Raw genomic sequence first — 16892 nt, 5'->3', positions numbered from 1 at the left:
TTTGTAATTCCATTAGTCTAATTTTCTTTGATTCGAAATTCGTAATCATAATAATTTTCATTTATTTGGTACACTACTCGTAATTTAGTAATTGTTACTTTTGTGAGATTTCCTTTTTCGTTGACTGGAAATAAAGAATAATAATCCTATCCTTGCCTTTCTAATAAGTCCTGTACTTACTCCAGTCCACTCCCTCAGCCACGAGACCTGACTCAGTCTCCTCCTCAACTGAATCTAAAAAGATTCAGAAATGCAGTGTGACTCAGACACAAAAGCTGATTGGCTGAAGATATTAAGTAAGATACATCACTCACTAATACACTGCCCATTCGAAAGAACAATTCGAAAACATGAAATTACAAGCATACAAAATTAGGAACATACATATTAAGACTACTAATGCCCTGTACACATGGTCGGACATTCCGACCACAAAATCTGTTTTTTTTTTCGACGGATTTTGTCTGAAACTTGTGTTGCATACACACGGGCGGACAAAGTTGTCGGAAAATCCGATCGTTCGGAACGTGGTGACGTTCGTTTCATACGACGGGACTACGTACAGGCTAGTAGCCAATAGCTTTGGTCTCGTAATTTGATCTGAGCATGCATGGCACTTTGTCCATCGGAATTCTCTACAAAACATCGGAAAAAGTCTGATCTGATTTTTTTGTTGGAAAATTTTAGATCCTGCTCTCAAATTTTTTCCATCGGATTTTCCGACAACATAATCCGATCTGACCTTTTCCGTTGGGATTTCTGACCGTGTGTACAGGGCATTACACTGTCCATTCAAAAGAACGTATCGAGAACACTAACAAACTAAATTACGAACAGACGAAGAAACGAAATGAACACAACAATGAAAATAACAAAATATGAAATTATGAACAAAGGATTGAAAATACAAAATGTAAATCATTCATTATAGATGTAATTTTCATTTTTTTACTGTTTTGTAAGTTTCGTATTTTCGTAAGTTTGTCCGTTTCGTAAGTTTGTATTTTCATGTGTTCGTTATTTTGCTTATTCGGAATTTTGTAATTTTCCTATTTTGGTTGTTTCAGCTATTCGGATGTTCGAATTGATCCGAATGTACGAATACTAACAAATTCGTACAAAAATCGATTTGTTACGAACCAAATTGCACATGTCTAATATTTACTGTATTTGCAATTTAGCGCACTAGGGCTATCCCAATATATACCTTAATCTTAGCAGCAGCTGAAAGGACTCCACAATCTCAGTGGGCAAATACATACAATATAAAATCAGTGCTAACTCTTTAAAAGTCCTATATACCCCAGTCAATATAAATGTATTTTAAGTGTTCAATCTTTCCAAGTCCAATGCAGACCAAAGACTTCACTACCATCCTTTCTGGTTGTGGATCCATTGTGGTGCTTCACTCAAGAAGGCAAATAATCTAAAAATAAATAAATGCCATACAGTGTAGTAGTAAGTGAACATACTACACTAAATGTCATTTCTTTTTTTTTAGATTATTGTGTGAAGCACCACAAGGGATCCACAGCTAGAAAAGATGGAGTTAAAGTTTTGGTCTGCATTGGACTTAGAAAGATTAAGAACTTTTGGAAAGACATTTATATTGGCTAGGGTATATAGCACTTTTAAACAGTTAGCGCTGCTTTTATGTTGAATGTATATACCATGATGCCCCTGGAAGATGGAAATACCTAAAGTAGACACCACTCCTCCAGTGATCTCCACTTGCTTCCAGGTCCCCTACAGAGCAGCTGCCCTACTGCATTGTGGATCAGAAGGTTTGTCACTCAGCTCAGGCACCATTCAGTGAATGCTTTGCATTTTCTAAGTAAACGTGAAGAGTTCTCTGATTGGATGAGGTGGAGAGGGTGATGTGTGATGCCCTTGCTGAGCGGCCAACTCCATTGTTCAGAATGTAGTAGGGCAGCCAATTGTCACGGTACCCAGAGGCAAGTGGCGATCACTGGAGTAGTGATGTCTATGTCAGATTTTCAGCTTTCAGGGGTATCAGCCAGGTAAGGTATATATTTACGTAGTTACATGGAGCAATGTAACTCTGTATAAAATATCCATACCTGGATTTCCTCTTTAGAATTTTTTTAGAAAACATTAGAACAAAATGAGACAGGATTGTCTTTACTTTTTTTTATAAGTGCAATAAATTGTGCTCAAAATCCGAGCTTTTTCTTGGTGTTTAACAATTCAGTACTAGGAATGAAAATTCAATGCAATTAACTGGGGTGGGAACGATTTGACAGAAGGCTGTATATATGTGTGATTATGCAGAAAGACACAGACACAACAATAAAAATGATATGTGGCACTTGACATCTTGTTGAGTGACAAGAGTCTGTTTGTAGGCAGGGTGAGTGGAAAGTGCATCTTACCTTTATTTCAAAATAATAATTAGTGAAGTAAGGAAATAAGCCTATTTGTTAATGTTCTGTGTCAGAAGCTCTGACATAAGGGATTTGTCACATTCCAATTTTTGTTGATTTTCCTGCTTCAATGATTATTATGAAATCTGTTAGAACTTCAAAGCAAACATGTGCTATGAGAAATACAGAGGCTGCCACTGTACACCGCTTTCTGAGAATACTAGGAGCCTGGCTGCCTTTGACTTAAACTTACTGACCTGATACTGCAGCAAGCAAAGTCAGAAAAGTCTTTAGAAACTTAGAAACTACTGAGGCCATAAGATCACAATGACCATTACAGAAAAAATATATGTCAAAAATGGAAGACAGTAACAGAAGTCAATATCATTCCTTCAATGCAGTATATGTTCAGTAAGCGCATATTTTGAGTTATCTACTAACTACTAATATTCACTTAGGCTGCATTCACACCTGAGCGTAGCTTTTTCAAGCGTTTTTTGCGGAGTTTTTTACCGCGATTTGTGGCGTTTTTAACCGCGATTCGCGGCGTTTTTACCGCGATTGTGGCATTTTTTACCGTGATTCGCAGCGTTTTTTGCCGCGTTTTGTCGCGAATTTGTGCAGGGCAAAAGGTCACCAATGTTAAGCATTGCAGATACAGCGTCAAAACGCCCATAGAAACGCTCGTTGTCGCGTTAAACGCTCGAATCGAGCGTTTCCATTAGTTTCTATGGGAATGAAAACGCCCAAATCAGCCCGATTCGCGCGACAAAAAAGGGTCCGGAACTTGTTTGAGCTTCAGGCGTAGGGCTTCAGGTGACTTGGAGTGGAGATGTGAACCATCTCCATTGAGAATAATGTATTTTTTCCCCTCCAGCGTTTTGTAGCTTCAGGCGTAGGGCTACAAAACGCTCAGGTGTGAATGGGGTCTTAGTGTAAATGTTCCAAATGCACCAGTGTCAATTTATGAGCCGCCCAGCGCCCTTGCCATAGCTATATTGTGTGGTCCATAGCACCAGCTGTAAGGCCACTTTGTTATTCAGGGTAAAACGCACAAACTGGTTTCCTGTCCATGGGATGGAGTAATGACAAGTAATATATGACCTAGTTTGCAACTTCTTGTAGCAACAATCAGTTAGCCAGGTTCGACATAGGAGATTGCGGGAATTGTAGGAGCGCCTAATGTTATGCAAATACCATTACACAAATAAATGATGCTGTGGAATAATATACAATATATTTGTTGGTGTAGTCTGCGTTTTCTACTCTACGCAAGTTATTGTTTTGGTTGTGGGTGCTGTAAAATAAATAGAAAATTAACAAACACCTCCTGTGTTTCTAGACTGCTCCAGATGGGTGGAAGAATTCTGTGCGTCACAACCTGTCCCTCAACAAGTGCTTTGAAAAAGTAGAAAATAAATCCGGAAGTTCTTCTCGAAAAGGATGTTTATGGGCACTGAACCCAGCCAAGATTGACAAGATGCAAGAAGAACTGCAAAAGTGGAAGAGAAAGGATCCTGTTACTGTGAGGAAAAGCATGGCTAAACCAGGTATGCAGGTGTATCATGTCATTCAAACTAGGAAAGAGCCATGCATTGGAAACCACACACCAAATATATCCCAAAGGCTTATGCCCTGTACACACGACCAGTTTTCCTGTCGGAATAAACTCTGAATGTTTTTTCCGACGGAGTTCCGACAAAGATCCGCTAAAACTGTCTTGCGTACATACAATCACACCAAAGTCTGACCGTCAAGAATGTGGTGACCTACAAAACGTACGACGGGACTAGAAAAAGGAAGTTCAATAGCCAGTAGCCAATAGTTTCTGTCTCGTACTTGCTTCAGAGCATGCGTCATTTTTGGTCTGTCGGAACGGCATACAGGCGAGTGGTTTTCCCAATAGTAATTGGTTCCGTCGGAAATATTTAGAACATGTTCTATTCCTAGGCCCATCAGAATTTTCGACGTAAAAAGTCTGATGGGGCATATACAAGATCGGAATATATGATGAAAAGCTCCCGTCTGGCTTTTTCTGTCGGACATTCCGCTCGTGTGTACGTGGAATAACAGTGATAACTGACTGTTCTGTGGGAAAAAATAATTATTTGATCCCCTGCAGATTTCATAAGTGTGCCTACTTACAAAGAAATGAAGGGTCTAGATTTTTTTTATCAGGGGTGTATTTTAATTAATAGAGACAGAATATCAACCAAAAAGAAAAAACACATGATACAAATGTTATAAATTGAGTTGCAGTTCAGTGACTTGGTGGAGAAACCCTTGTTGGCAAGCACAAAGCCATGCTTTGCTTGGGGGTCAAATACTTATTTTACTCACTCAATTTATAACATTTGTGTCATGTGTTTTTTTCTGGATTTTTGGTTTTCATTTAAAATACACCTATGATAAACATTATGGACCCTTAATTTCTTTGTAAATGGGCAAGCATACAAAATCTGCAGGGGATCAAAGGATTATTTCCTCCATGTATGGCATGTTTGATTTCTAAATTAAACCAGGGACTGCTAACAAGGTCAAATAGAGTAGAAGAAAATTCATGGAGCATCATGTGGGGACCGCTATGTAGACAGAGTATACGAAGGATCGCCAAACTTTTCAGGAAAAGGGCCACATTATAGACCATTATAATAGCTTTGGCAACAGTTTACCCTAAACAACATTGGTAATGATATATAAAGTGATGACAGGAGTGCTCTACAGTAATATCACTGATGAGCAGGAAGGAACTGAAAGGGAACGGAAGCAAGATAGGACTTGCATAGACAATGCAACAAAGATAAAGCAACTAAAATTGTCACAAATTGTTTTTATTTAAGACCTAGGGCCCTCTGAAGTATTTGTCTGCCACTGAACAATACAGGTTTTTACAAATTAATTTCTTTACATCTTTCTTTTTCTCCTCAGAGGACCTTGACAAGCTGATAGGAGAGAGAACGGAGAAGCTCAGGTCCACCTTGTTAGCTTGCAGTGCTTCGAGTCTGATGAATACATCTGCATCAATGCAGCTGACCATGCACGAACAAAACATTTCCTCCATGCAGCCCATGCATGAGGTGTCTGAATCTATGCATGGCAAAAAGCAGCCACCATGCTACAATTCACTACCACATGGCTACCCTCAGATTTCACCAGCAATGATTCAGCAGCCCCATAGCTTGGCTCAGAACCATTTTTCTTCAGCAGATAACCAAGATGAAATAAATACACAACCCCTTAATCCCCAGGACTCTCCAATACCTGCCCATACCCCACCTCTTCACAGTATGAAGATGATTACAGAGCATTCCCCAACCAGGACCATGCATGACCACCTGATAGAAGGGGAGCTGAGCACTGACATTGATGCCCTCAATCCTTCACTTACCGACTTTGACCTTCAAGGTATGATCTGATTACTGTTATTCACTGCTTTTATTAAGATAATGGAAAAAAGTCTTATGTAGCACATATATTTTTATAATGCTACAGGTATTCTAGTCACCTAGGTCAGATGTTACTAGTAGGAGTGTCTTGATGTAGATATGCTACAGTAGAACTATGTGCCAATACATTATATATTTGAACTTCCTACACTTGCTTATGCATCTTTATACAGCAGGTCTGTGGTTGTTTATTCCACATGGTGGGTGTCCATGCCTAGGCCAATAGTTGCAAGTGATGCAACCCTTTTGAACATTCTTTGCATTGTTGGAGAGGTGGTACAGAGAGTCAACAGTACCCCATATTATGTTCAGAGATTTCTAGAGCTTTTAGAGCCCAACTGAAATTTCAGTTTACATCAGCTAAATACAGTATATTACAGGTTCATTAAAACAGAATGAGTGCAAAACCATACAGTTTGTTTTCATTAGAAAGCAGCGACAACCCAAGTAGAAAAGCCTGTTCCCTACCAGCATGGTGCAGAAAAGTATCCTTGATCTCTTTGTGGAGAAAGTGGTCACTCTGAAGAAGTTTGACACACTCTCTGAGGTTAGAGAGTTCTCAAAGATATCCTATTAACCAGGAACATGAGCTTTGCTAATTGCAAAGCTATAGGACTGAAACAGCTTGTTGGACTACTGCAGCGAGACCACTGCTTCCACACAAAGAGAAAGCACAACACTGACAAGGGACAAGCTTGTTTACTCTGGCTATGCCTGCTTTCCTTCAAAAACAAACTGTAACACTCTGCACGTTTGTTTTGAAGCATCTAAATATATGTATTTGATTTTAAACCGAATTTTAAATTTAAAAATGTTTTTTTGTTTAGATTATTATTTTTTGTTTTCATTAAATACCTTATTTTAGATCCAGTGAGATCATCATAGCTCACTATTGATGTGATACTGAGCCTCCATGATTAAAAAACTCTAATGATAAAAAGGGGTGGGCTGGTAAAAAATAAAGATGGCTGTCCTTCAGCCAGGTAATAAGGTGAACATATTTTGACCATATGCCAATTTTACCTGTATAAATAATTTATATTTTGGATTAACCACCTACCAGTATATTTCTGAGGAAGCTGAATGTACTTCAACCAAAGACGTAGCGTCTGCTCATTGAGTCTCTCACTACCACATATTTCAGAATACAATAAAAAATACAGTGCCTTGAAAAAGTATTCACGCCCCTTGAAATTTTCTACATTTTGGCATGTTAAAACCAAAAACGTAAGTGTATTTTTGGGGATTTTACGTAATAGGCCAACACAAAGTGGCACATAATTGTGAAGTGGAAGGAAAATGATAAATGGTTTTCAAAATTTTTTACAAATAAATATCTGAAAAGTGTGGCGTGCATTTGTATTCAACCCCCCTTTACTCTGATACCCCTAACTAAAATCTAATGGAACCAATTGCCTTCAGAAGTCACATAATTAGTAAATAGAGTCCACCTGTGTGTAATTTGATTTCATAAGTTTGTTAGAGAACCTTAGCGAACAAACAGCATCAAGAAGGCCAATGAACTCACCAGAGAGGTCAGAGATACAGTTGTGGAGAAGTTTAAAGCAGGGTAAGATTAAAAAAAATTCCAAGCTTTAAACATCTCACAGAGCGCTGTTCAATCCATAAATCGGAAAACGGAAAGCGAAAGTCACAACTGCAAACCTACCAAGACATTGCCGTCCATCTAAACTGACAGGCCAGGCAAGGAGAGCGTTAATCAGAGAAGCAGCCAAGAGGCCCATGGTAACTCTGGAGGAGCTGCAGAGATCCACAGCACAGGTGGGAGAATTTGTCCACAGGACAACTATTAGTCGTGCACTCCACAAATCTGGCCTTTATGGAAGAGTGGAAAGAAGAAAGCCATTGTTGAAAGAAAGCCATAATAAGTCCTGTTTGCTGTTCACAAGAAGCCATGTGGGGGACGCAGCAAACATGTTGAAGAAGGTGCTCTGCTGAGATGAGACCACAATTGAATGCCTAAAAGCAAAACGCTATTTGTGGCGGAAAACTAATACTTCACATAACTCTGAACACACCATCCCCACTGTGAAACATGGTGATGGTAGCATCATGTTGTGGGGATGCTTTTCCTCAGCAGAGACAGGGAAGCTGGTCAGAGTTGAGGGGAAAGCCAAATACAGGGCACTCTTACAGGAAAACATGTTAAGTCTGCAAAAAACTTGAGACTGTGGCAGCGGTTAACCATCCAGCAGGACAATGACTCTAAACATACAGCCAGAGCTACAATGGAATGGTTTAGATCAAAGCATATTCATGTGTTGGAATGGCCCAGTCAAAGTCCAGACCTTAATCCAACTGACAATCTGTGAGAAGACTTGAAAAGTGCTGTTCACAGACGCTCTCCATCCAATCTGATAGAGTTTGAGCTATTTTACAAAGAAGAATGGGAAAAATTTCACTCTCTAGATGTGCGAAGATGGTAGAGATATCCCCAAAAAGACTTGCAGCTGTAATTGCAAATGCATGCTACACTTTTCACCTATTTTTTTTTTTTAATTTGGAAAACAATTTATCATTTTCCTTCCACTTCACAATTATGTGGCACTTTGTGTTGGTCTATCACATAAAACCTAATAAAATACATTTACTTTTTTTGGTTGTAATATGTCAAAATGTGAAAGTTTCAAGGGGTATGAATACTTTTTCAAGGCACTGTATGTGTGCCTATCTAATATGACATCTGAAAAGTAACGGTTTGGGATAAGAAAATGGCAGTATGATGTCAGCATATAAGACTCCTCCCAACGAGTCAAAGTCGTACAATATAGAGTTCTTTTTGTATATTTGATCATAATTGAGATGTAGTACTTACTGTAGCCACTTTAAGACCAGGCCTTTTTCTGTCATTTGTTGTTTAGTACAAATCAGTATTTCTTGCTAGAAAATAGCTTAGAACCCCCAAACATTATATATATATATATATGTATATATATATATATATATATATATATATATATATATATATATATATATATATATATATATATATTTTAGCAGAGATCCTAGAGAATAAAATGGTGGTCGTTGCAATATTTTATGTCACACTGTATTTGCCCAGCGGTCTTTTAAATGCAATCTTTTTGGAAAAAGTACACCTTAAGACCCCTTTCACACAGTGGTAAAACAGCACTATTCGGGCAGTTTTAATCCTCTGCTAACGGCTGAAAAGGGGTTAAATCCACCTGCAAAACACCACTTCAGTGGGGCTTTGCCGGCGGTATGGCGGCGTTGCCCCATTGTTGGGCAGGAGCAGTGGAAGAGCGGTGTATTCACCACTCCTCCACCACTGCAAAGAAGCTGCTGGCAGGGCTTTTTGTGACATCCTGCCAGCGCAGTGCCCCACTGTAAAAGCACTCAGGCTTTCACACTGGGTTTGCAGCTGAGGCTTTTTTCAGGCACTATGCAGACACTATATTTAGGGATTATTGCTCTATCACTAATGATCGCAGCAGTACCTCACAGGTGGGGTGTGATTACTGTTTACACATGCGGACGCAACTCACTTCTGCATGCATAGGTAAATGAGAGCCTTTTTGACCCTAGATCGCTTAATAAAGAGGACCTGTCATGCTTATTTTTATTACAAGGAATAAAGGAATAAAAGTGATCAAAAAAACAAATAAAAAATTAAAGGGACAGTGAAAAAATTGAAAGTACACCCTTCTTCCAAGCTCACACACAGAAGCAAATACATACAAAAGTCACGCCCACATATGTAAACGGTGTTCAAACCACACATGTGAGGTATTGCCACAATTGTTAGAGCAAGAGCAATAATTCTAGCACAAAACCTCCTCTGTAACTCTAAACAGGTAACCTGTAAAAATGTTAAAAGCCTTGCCTATGGTGATTTTTTAGTACCGTAGTTTGTCGCCATTCCACGAGCGTGCGCAATTTTAAAGCATTACATGTTAGATATCTATTTACATGTGTAACATTATCTTTCACATTATACAAAAAAGAATTGGGCTAATTTTACTTTTTTTTTTTTATTATTCATTAAAGTGTATTTTGTCCAAAAAAATTGTGTTTGAAAGACTGCTTCTCAAAGACAGTGTGACATAAAATATTGCAATGACCGCCATTTTATTGTCTAGGGTCTCTGTAAAAAAAATATACAATGTTTGGGGTAATTTTTTAGCAAAAAATGCAGATTTTTACTTGTAAACAACAAATAAGAAAAAGGCCTGGTCTTTAAGTGCTTAAAATGACATAAAAAGTTTACAAACCCAAGTAACTTTCTTTATATTTTATGCAACAGGAAATCTATGGGAGGAGCTAAAGGATGACAGCCTCAATCTGGATCCTATCAATCTTATATCATCCCCAGCAACCCCTCCTCCACGACAATACTTCCTACACAATGGCAACTGTGAGAGTAACAACAACGAGATCCACTCTCCGAACAGTAATTCCCATATTGGATTAGGAGACATCCATCTTACGCCTGTGTATTCCTCATTCCTGGAGATGGACAATGTTGTTCCTTCATATATTAATAGTGCAGGATCCAAACATGTTGCAATAGTTTAAAGTGACTGACACCATTATTAGCTCAGCATTTTTCTATGCTATACTCAAGCTACACCCATGCAAGCAAAAACATATAAATAGAAGAAACTGCATCAGTAATATAAGGGGATTCTAGGCTTTAGCAACTCTACCTATAAAACGAAGTCCAGGCACAAACAAATTAAAAAATTAACTGTCTTTAAAGGATACGTAGCCAGTAAGGCTCTTTGATCCTTTCTCGTCTTTGATATTTTCAGTGTAGTGGTGGTCTCCCAAAGCCTGATGCGGTCCTTTGCTTGCCTTTATCTGGCTCTCGGACACTATTTCATCAACTGACATAATGATGGAGCACTATTCCCCCTACTGACACCATAAATGGTGCACAATTCTTCTCTGATATCACCAATGGGATGCTATTCCTTCCATTAAAACCAATGACAGGGCACCAATGCTGGGGTATTTTCTACTCCCACTGGCTACAGTTCAGCCCCCCTAAAGCCTGAAGCACAGTAAACTGGTCCTTTGCTTAGAAAGTTTGGAGACCCCTGGCATAGAGCATCTAAAAATTATGGGAGCAGGCTACAAAAACAGAGCAGTAAGTGGTTGCCCAAACTCCCTGGATTGGAAGCTGCAGGAAATGAAAAAGCCCTGCTTATTTCATGGGAGCTGTAGTTAAAGAGGTTGTAAATCGCAGATGTTCAGAAAAAAAAAAAAAAAAACCCTGCAAGGCAATGGCATAATTTGCTAGTATGCTAGCACATTATGAAATACTCACCTTGGAACAAAGCCCTCCAGTGTTGTAAAGTCACCGCTGAGAGGGCTGACATGTTCCCCCTGTCTTTCTTCTGGGTTCGCGAGCGCCATCGCTGTGAGCCGCACATGCACGCGGAAGCCCTCAGTTCCGACACGAAACTCTGAAGTTCTAACAGGGTATTGTGGACCTTTACTGTGCATATGCCAGTGATGTCACTGGCTGCATGCAGGGTGAATAGCTCCTAAACGGTACATGTTTAGGAGACATTCATTTAACCTACAGGTAAGCCTTATTATAGGGCTTACCTGTAGGTAAAAATTACTAAGCAGGGCTTACAACCACTTTATCCACCACCATCTAAGCATTGCGTTATTGCGTTATATCCCCGTTCATTTAGTGTGAATTAGAATACAGTAGCAGTTTATGCTAAAACTGAGGAACCCCTTCTTTAAATATTGTGTTCTAATCTAGCTAAAGTAAAATATTATAATTCATAAGAATTATTTTGATTATGTTAGTTTGATGTCATTGTACAGAATTTAATTTAACTGATGTTTATGCTTCTTTTTTTATTTTTCAAACTAGATTTTTCTAATATTTATGTGCCCCGGCCTCCACTTTGTCTAGGCACCACTTTAATAACATGCTTACCTAAAAGGTCTAAGTGGCTAAAAAAGAATAAAAAAAATATATATATATATATATATATATATATATATATATATATATATATATATATGTTAATTAGGTCCTTCAAAATGAAATAATTTTGAAGTTTATAATTTTTAGAATGAATAATTGTGTACAGTACAAAAAAGTGTTAAGTTTCAATATAGGTTTTATTCGTAGCTTTTATTAAAATCTGTCACGCTTTTCCAATAATGTATCATATTCTGTGCTCTGGACAGCTGGCACACATGCTAAAGGACACACGGGACCTATGTATTGTTTAAATCCGCGAGATTTCATAAGGATTTATCATAAGGGGAACAAAAGAAAAAAAAAAAAAGTTTCTATTTGAGACTCATTTCATTAAAATGGCAAGAACGATGTGTTGGGACAAGCTGATTAGTGATGTCACACAAGAAAGCGGAAAACACTTACGAGTGATTGAATCAGCTCGAGAAGGTGATGGAAGAAGCTAATGAGTGATGCCACATGAGATAATGAAACAAGGCGAAGAGTGATGCCACTTATAGATGGAAATGGAAATTTCAGAGTCCTACCATATACAAGGAAATTCAAGGAACTCAGAAACATTTCAGATGCATGCATTAATAGATATTTCTTACAGCTGGTCTAGGAACATATGTGAATAGGCATGGCTTTCATAAAGCAGGTGCTGCTTTCCTTTGGCTGTGCACCCTTGGCTTTTTTGGTGGGATTTCCCATTGCACTTTTTAGTTCATTACTACTTTGTCATAATTTCAAATAATGTGGTTTTTATTGTACCTATACCATAACAACTCATTGAATGTATTGCTATCACTCTGTTATGTTTGTGCAGTATTATAAACCCACTTTATAATTCTCAAGATGGATAAAATATGGGTTAAAAAAATGATGTGTCGTGTTCTTACATTACACAAAAAGCTATTTTGTAAATACAGTATCTCACAAAAGTGAGTACACCCCTCACATTTTTGTAAATATTTTATTATATCTTTCCATGCGACAACACTGAAGAAATGACACTTTGCTACAATGTAAAGTAGTGAGTGTACAGCTTGTATAACAGTGTAAATTTGTTGTCCCAACAAAATAGCTCAACACACAACCATTAATGTCTAAACTGCTGGCAAAAAAAGTGAGTACACCCCTAAGTGAAAATGTCCAAATTGGGCCCAATTAGCCATTTTCCCACCCCAATGTCATGTGACCCGTTAGTGTTACAAGGTCTCAGATGTGAATGGGGAGCAGGTGTGTTAAATTTGGTGTGATCGCTCTCACTCTCTCATACTGGTCACTGGAAGTTCAACATGGCACCTCATAGCAAAGAACTCTCTGAGGAGCTGAAAAAAATAATTGTTGCTCTACATAAAGATGGCCTAGGCCAGTGATGGCGAACCTTGGCACTCCAGCTGTTTTGGAACTACATTTCCCATGATGCTCATGCACTCTGCAGTGTAGCCGAGCATCATGGGAAATGTAGTTCCAAAACATCTGGGGTGCCAAGGTTCGCCATCACTGGCCTAGGCTATAAGAAGATTGCCAAGACCATACAGTGAAACTGAGCTGCAGCACAGTTGCCAAGACCATACAGCGGTTTAACAGGACATGTTCCACTCAGAACAGGCCTCCCCATGGTCGGCCAAAGGAGTTGAGTGCAGGTGCTCAGCATCATATCCAGAGGTGTTCTTTGGGAGATAGACGTATGAGTGCTGCCAGCATTGCATATGGTGTGGGGCTGTCTTTTAGGAGGTGGGCTTGGCCCCTTACTTCAAGTGAAGGGAACTCTTAAGGCATCAGCATACCAAGACATTTTGGAGAATTTCATGCTCCCAACTTTGTGGGAACAGTTTGGGGATGGCCCCTTCCTGTTCCAACATGACTGAGCACCAGTGCACAAAGCAAGGTCCATAAAGGCATGGATGAGCGCATTTGGTGTGGAGGAACTTGACTGGCCTGCACAGAGTCCTGACCTCAACCCAATAGAACACCTTTGGGATGAATTAGAGCAGAGACTGCAAGCCAGGCCTTCTTGTCCACATCAGTGCCTGACCTCACAAATGCGTTTCTGAAAGAATGGTCAAACATTCCCATAGACACACTCCCAAACCTTGTGGGCAGCCTTCCCAGAAGGGTTGAAGCTGTTATAGCTGCAAAGGGTAGGCCAACTCAATATTGAACCCTACGGACTAAGACTGGGATGCCATTAAAATGTATGGGCATGTAAAGTCAGGTGTCCCAATACTTTTGGCAATATAGTGTAGCTTTGATTTGGACATCATTTCATATCACATGTACTAATACTGTGATCAGAGTCATTTACACTATAGCTCTATGAAAAAAAAACTCCATACTGCAATGCCTTAAAAATTACATTAAACCTGATCTCCAGGCAGATATAAAAGACATAATGGATTCAGCTCTGTATTCAATAAAACATAATTGAACATACCGTATATACTCGAGTATAAGCCGAGATTTTCAGCCTCTTTTTTGAGGCTGAAAGTGCCCCCCTCGGCTTATACTCGAGTCATCGCTGTCTGCCCGCTCGATCAGCGTGTCGAGCAGACAGACAGCGGCCATTCTGATTCAAAAGCCGCGCCTCCGGCTCCGCCTTCGCCTGTGATAGGCGGAACACTGAATTTCCCAGCAGCCTGTGTTCCGCCTATCACGGGCATCCGCTCATCCTCGTACTACGGACGAGGATGATACGACGTCCGTGATAGGCGGAACACAGGCTGCTGGGAAATTCAGTGTTCCGCCTATCACAGGCGAAGGAGGAGGCGCGGCTTTTGAATTTTACAATGGCCGCCGACGAAGAGGGCACGGGACGGAGGCAAGGCAAGGCACGGCACGGGACGGGACGGGACGGGACGAAGGCAAGGCAAGGCACGACACGGGACGGAGGCTCGGACAAAGGCTCGGGACACAGGTAGGCTGGACACACACACACACACACACACACACACACACACACACACACACACACACACACGGATGGAGACACACACACACGGATGGAGACACACACACACGGATGGATGGATGGATGGAGACACACACACACACAGGGATGGATGGATGGATGGATGGAGACACACACACACACAGGGATGGATGGATGGATGGATGGAGACACACACACACAGGGATGGATGGATGGATGGATGGAGACACACACACACAGGGATGGATGGATGGATGGACACACACACACACAGGGATGGACGGACACACAGGGATGGACGGACACACAGGGATGGACGGACACACAGGGATGGACGGACACACACACAGGGATGGACAGGCATGTCTCACCCTCGGCTTATACACGAGTCAATAAGTTTGCCAGTTTTTTTGGGGGTAAATTGGGGGCCTCGGCTTATATTCGGGTCGGCCTATACTCGAGTATATACGGTATTTTGAATGTTAGGAATATACATTGTAAATACCTGAATTTGACTTTGCATGAGCATCTGCAAACTGTAGAGCAGAACTCAGGCTAGGAAATGGAGAAGCAGCACAAGGAACTAGTCAGCTATTTTGCAGTACTCGTGAGCCAATAGGAGACGATGAGAGGAGGAAACAGTATCAGAGAGATGAGCTCATCAATGTGCTACTTCTCCATTCATTGTCCAGTCATATAAAACGAAAAATCAACCAGCGCTAAACACAATAAGATAAGTGAAAAAGTGAAAAAATGCAGCTAGAATACTATAGGTCAAAATACCAAATCCCACATTACAAAGTAAAAAAGTAACAGTACAGCGCAAATATATAATATAAATAATTAAATAATTCAACAACACAAAGTGCATAAAACACAAAAGTCCATAGGTGAAAGAAAAAAGATGCAGTAATCAGGAAGAGTCCACTTGTGCAGTGTGTCTTCAATCAATATAGCAAGTGACGATGTAATCCCTTCACCATTGAGCAAGTTGGACTCTCACCTCAAATAATGGACCCCTGATATATCAGACAGGTCAGAAAACGCATGTTCCCATCAAGGGTAGATCATGAAATTTCAGCAGACAAAACGGGAGTACTCCAAGACAAAATCCATCTCCATGTCATCAGATCAATATGATTCCATGCATAAACATAAAGAACAAACAAAATCTAGTGCTCTCCGTTGGTACGAGTTTATTAAAAAGCAAATAGAAAAAAATTACACTCACATTTGGAAGCACTGATCTCCAGTGCCGAGTGCTGAGCATAAAAGCAAGTATAGCCAGGTCCTGAGCCGTGACGTCATCCGCAAGCTAACACACTGATCCGCGCATGGATTTTGGGCTATACTTGCTTTTATGCTCAGTACTCGGCACTGGAGATCAGTGCTTCCAAATGTGAGTGTAATTTTTTTCTATTTGCTTTTTAATAAACTCGTACCAACGGAGAGCACTAGATTTTGTTTGTTCTTTATGTTTATGCATGGAATCATATTGATCTGATGACATGGAGATGGATTTTGTCTTGGAGTACTCCCGTTTTGTCTGCTGAAATTTCATGATCTACCCTTGATGGGAACATGCGTTTTCTGACCTGTCTGATATATCAGGGGTCCATTATTTGAGGTGAGAGTCCAACTTGCTCAATGGTGAAGGGATCACATCGTCACTTGCTATATTGATTGAAGACACACTGCACAAGTGGACTCTTCCTGATTACTGCATCTTTTTTCTTTCACCTATGGACTTTTGTGTTTTATGCACTTTGTGTTGTTGAATTATTTAATTATTTATATTATATATTTGCGCTGTACTGTTACTTTTTTACATTGTCCAGTCATAGGCTGGGGAGGGATGAAACCTGGAAGTATTATATAACTTTAACAGATAAAGGTCAGATCTTCTGCCCTAACAGTCCATATACATCTCAGCTTTCATAGAAGCATTTCTTCTGGGTATTTAGCTTTTTGCATGAAGTTCAGCTTTAATAATGACAACTATCTTTTGATGGGTTCCTTATCACTCTCCCTTTGACAAACGGAAAACATCTACGTGATTATCCAATGATCTTCAGCCTAGGTGTAAATGCAGCCTATATGAAAACGTATTTTGTATTTAGCAACCAATCTGATTATCCCTGTCTTTTACAAGACTG

At 39.8% G+C, this 16892-nt stretch overlaps 1 protein-coding gene across 1 annotated transcript in view; it reads left to right on the top strand.

Annotated features, from left to right (window-relative positions):
• The window catches only part of FOXN1 (forkhead box N1), a 113961-nt gene extending 102153 nt beyond the window's left edge, over positions 1-11808 (top strand). Inside the window, exons 8-10 of the mRNA XM_077480434.1 lie at positions 3727-3934; positions 5313-5789; positions 10116-11808. Coding sequence (XP_077336560.1) covers positions 3727-3934; positions 5313-5789; positions 10116-10387 — 957 coding nt within the window. The 3' untranslated portion in view covers positions 10388-11808. The remainder of the gene's footprint in view (positions 1-3726; positions 3935-5312; positions 5790-10115) is intronic.
• The last annotated feature ends 5084 nt before the right edge of the window (positions 11809-16892 follow it).

This window comes from Lithobates pipiens, unplaced genomic scaffold, assembly GCF_037356315.1.
Source record: "Lithobates pipiens isolate NorthernLeopardFrog02 unplaced genomic scaffold, aLitPip1_a1.2 Scaffold_16, whole genome shotgun sequence".
Lineage (NCBI taxonomy): Eukaryota > Metazoa > Chordata > Amphibia > Anura > Ranidae > Lithobates > Lithobates pipiens.
The sequence above is the reverse complement of the archived record's forward strand: the minus strand, read 5'-3'. Positions and strand labels throughout refer to the sequence as shown.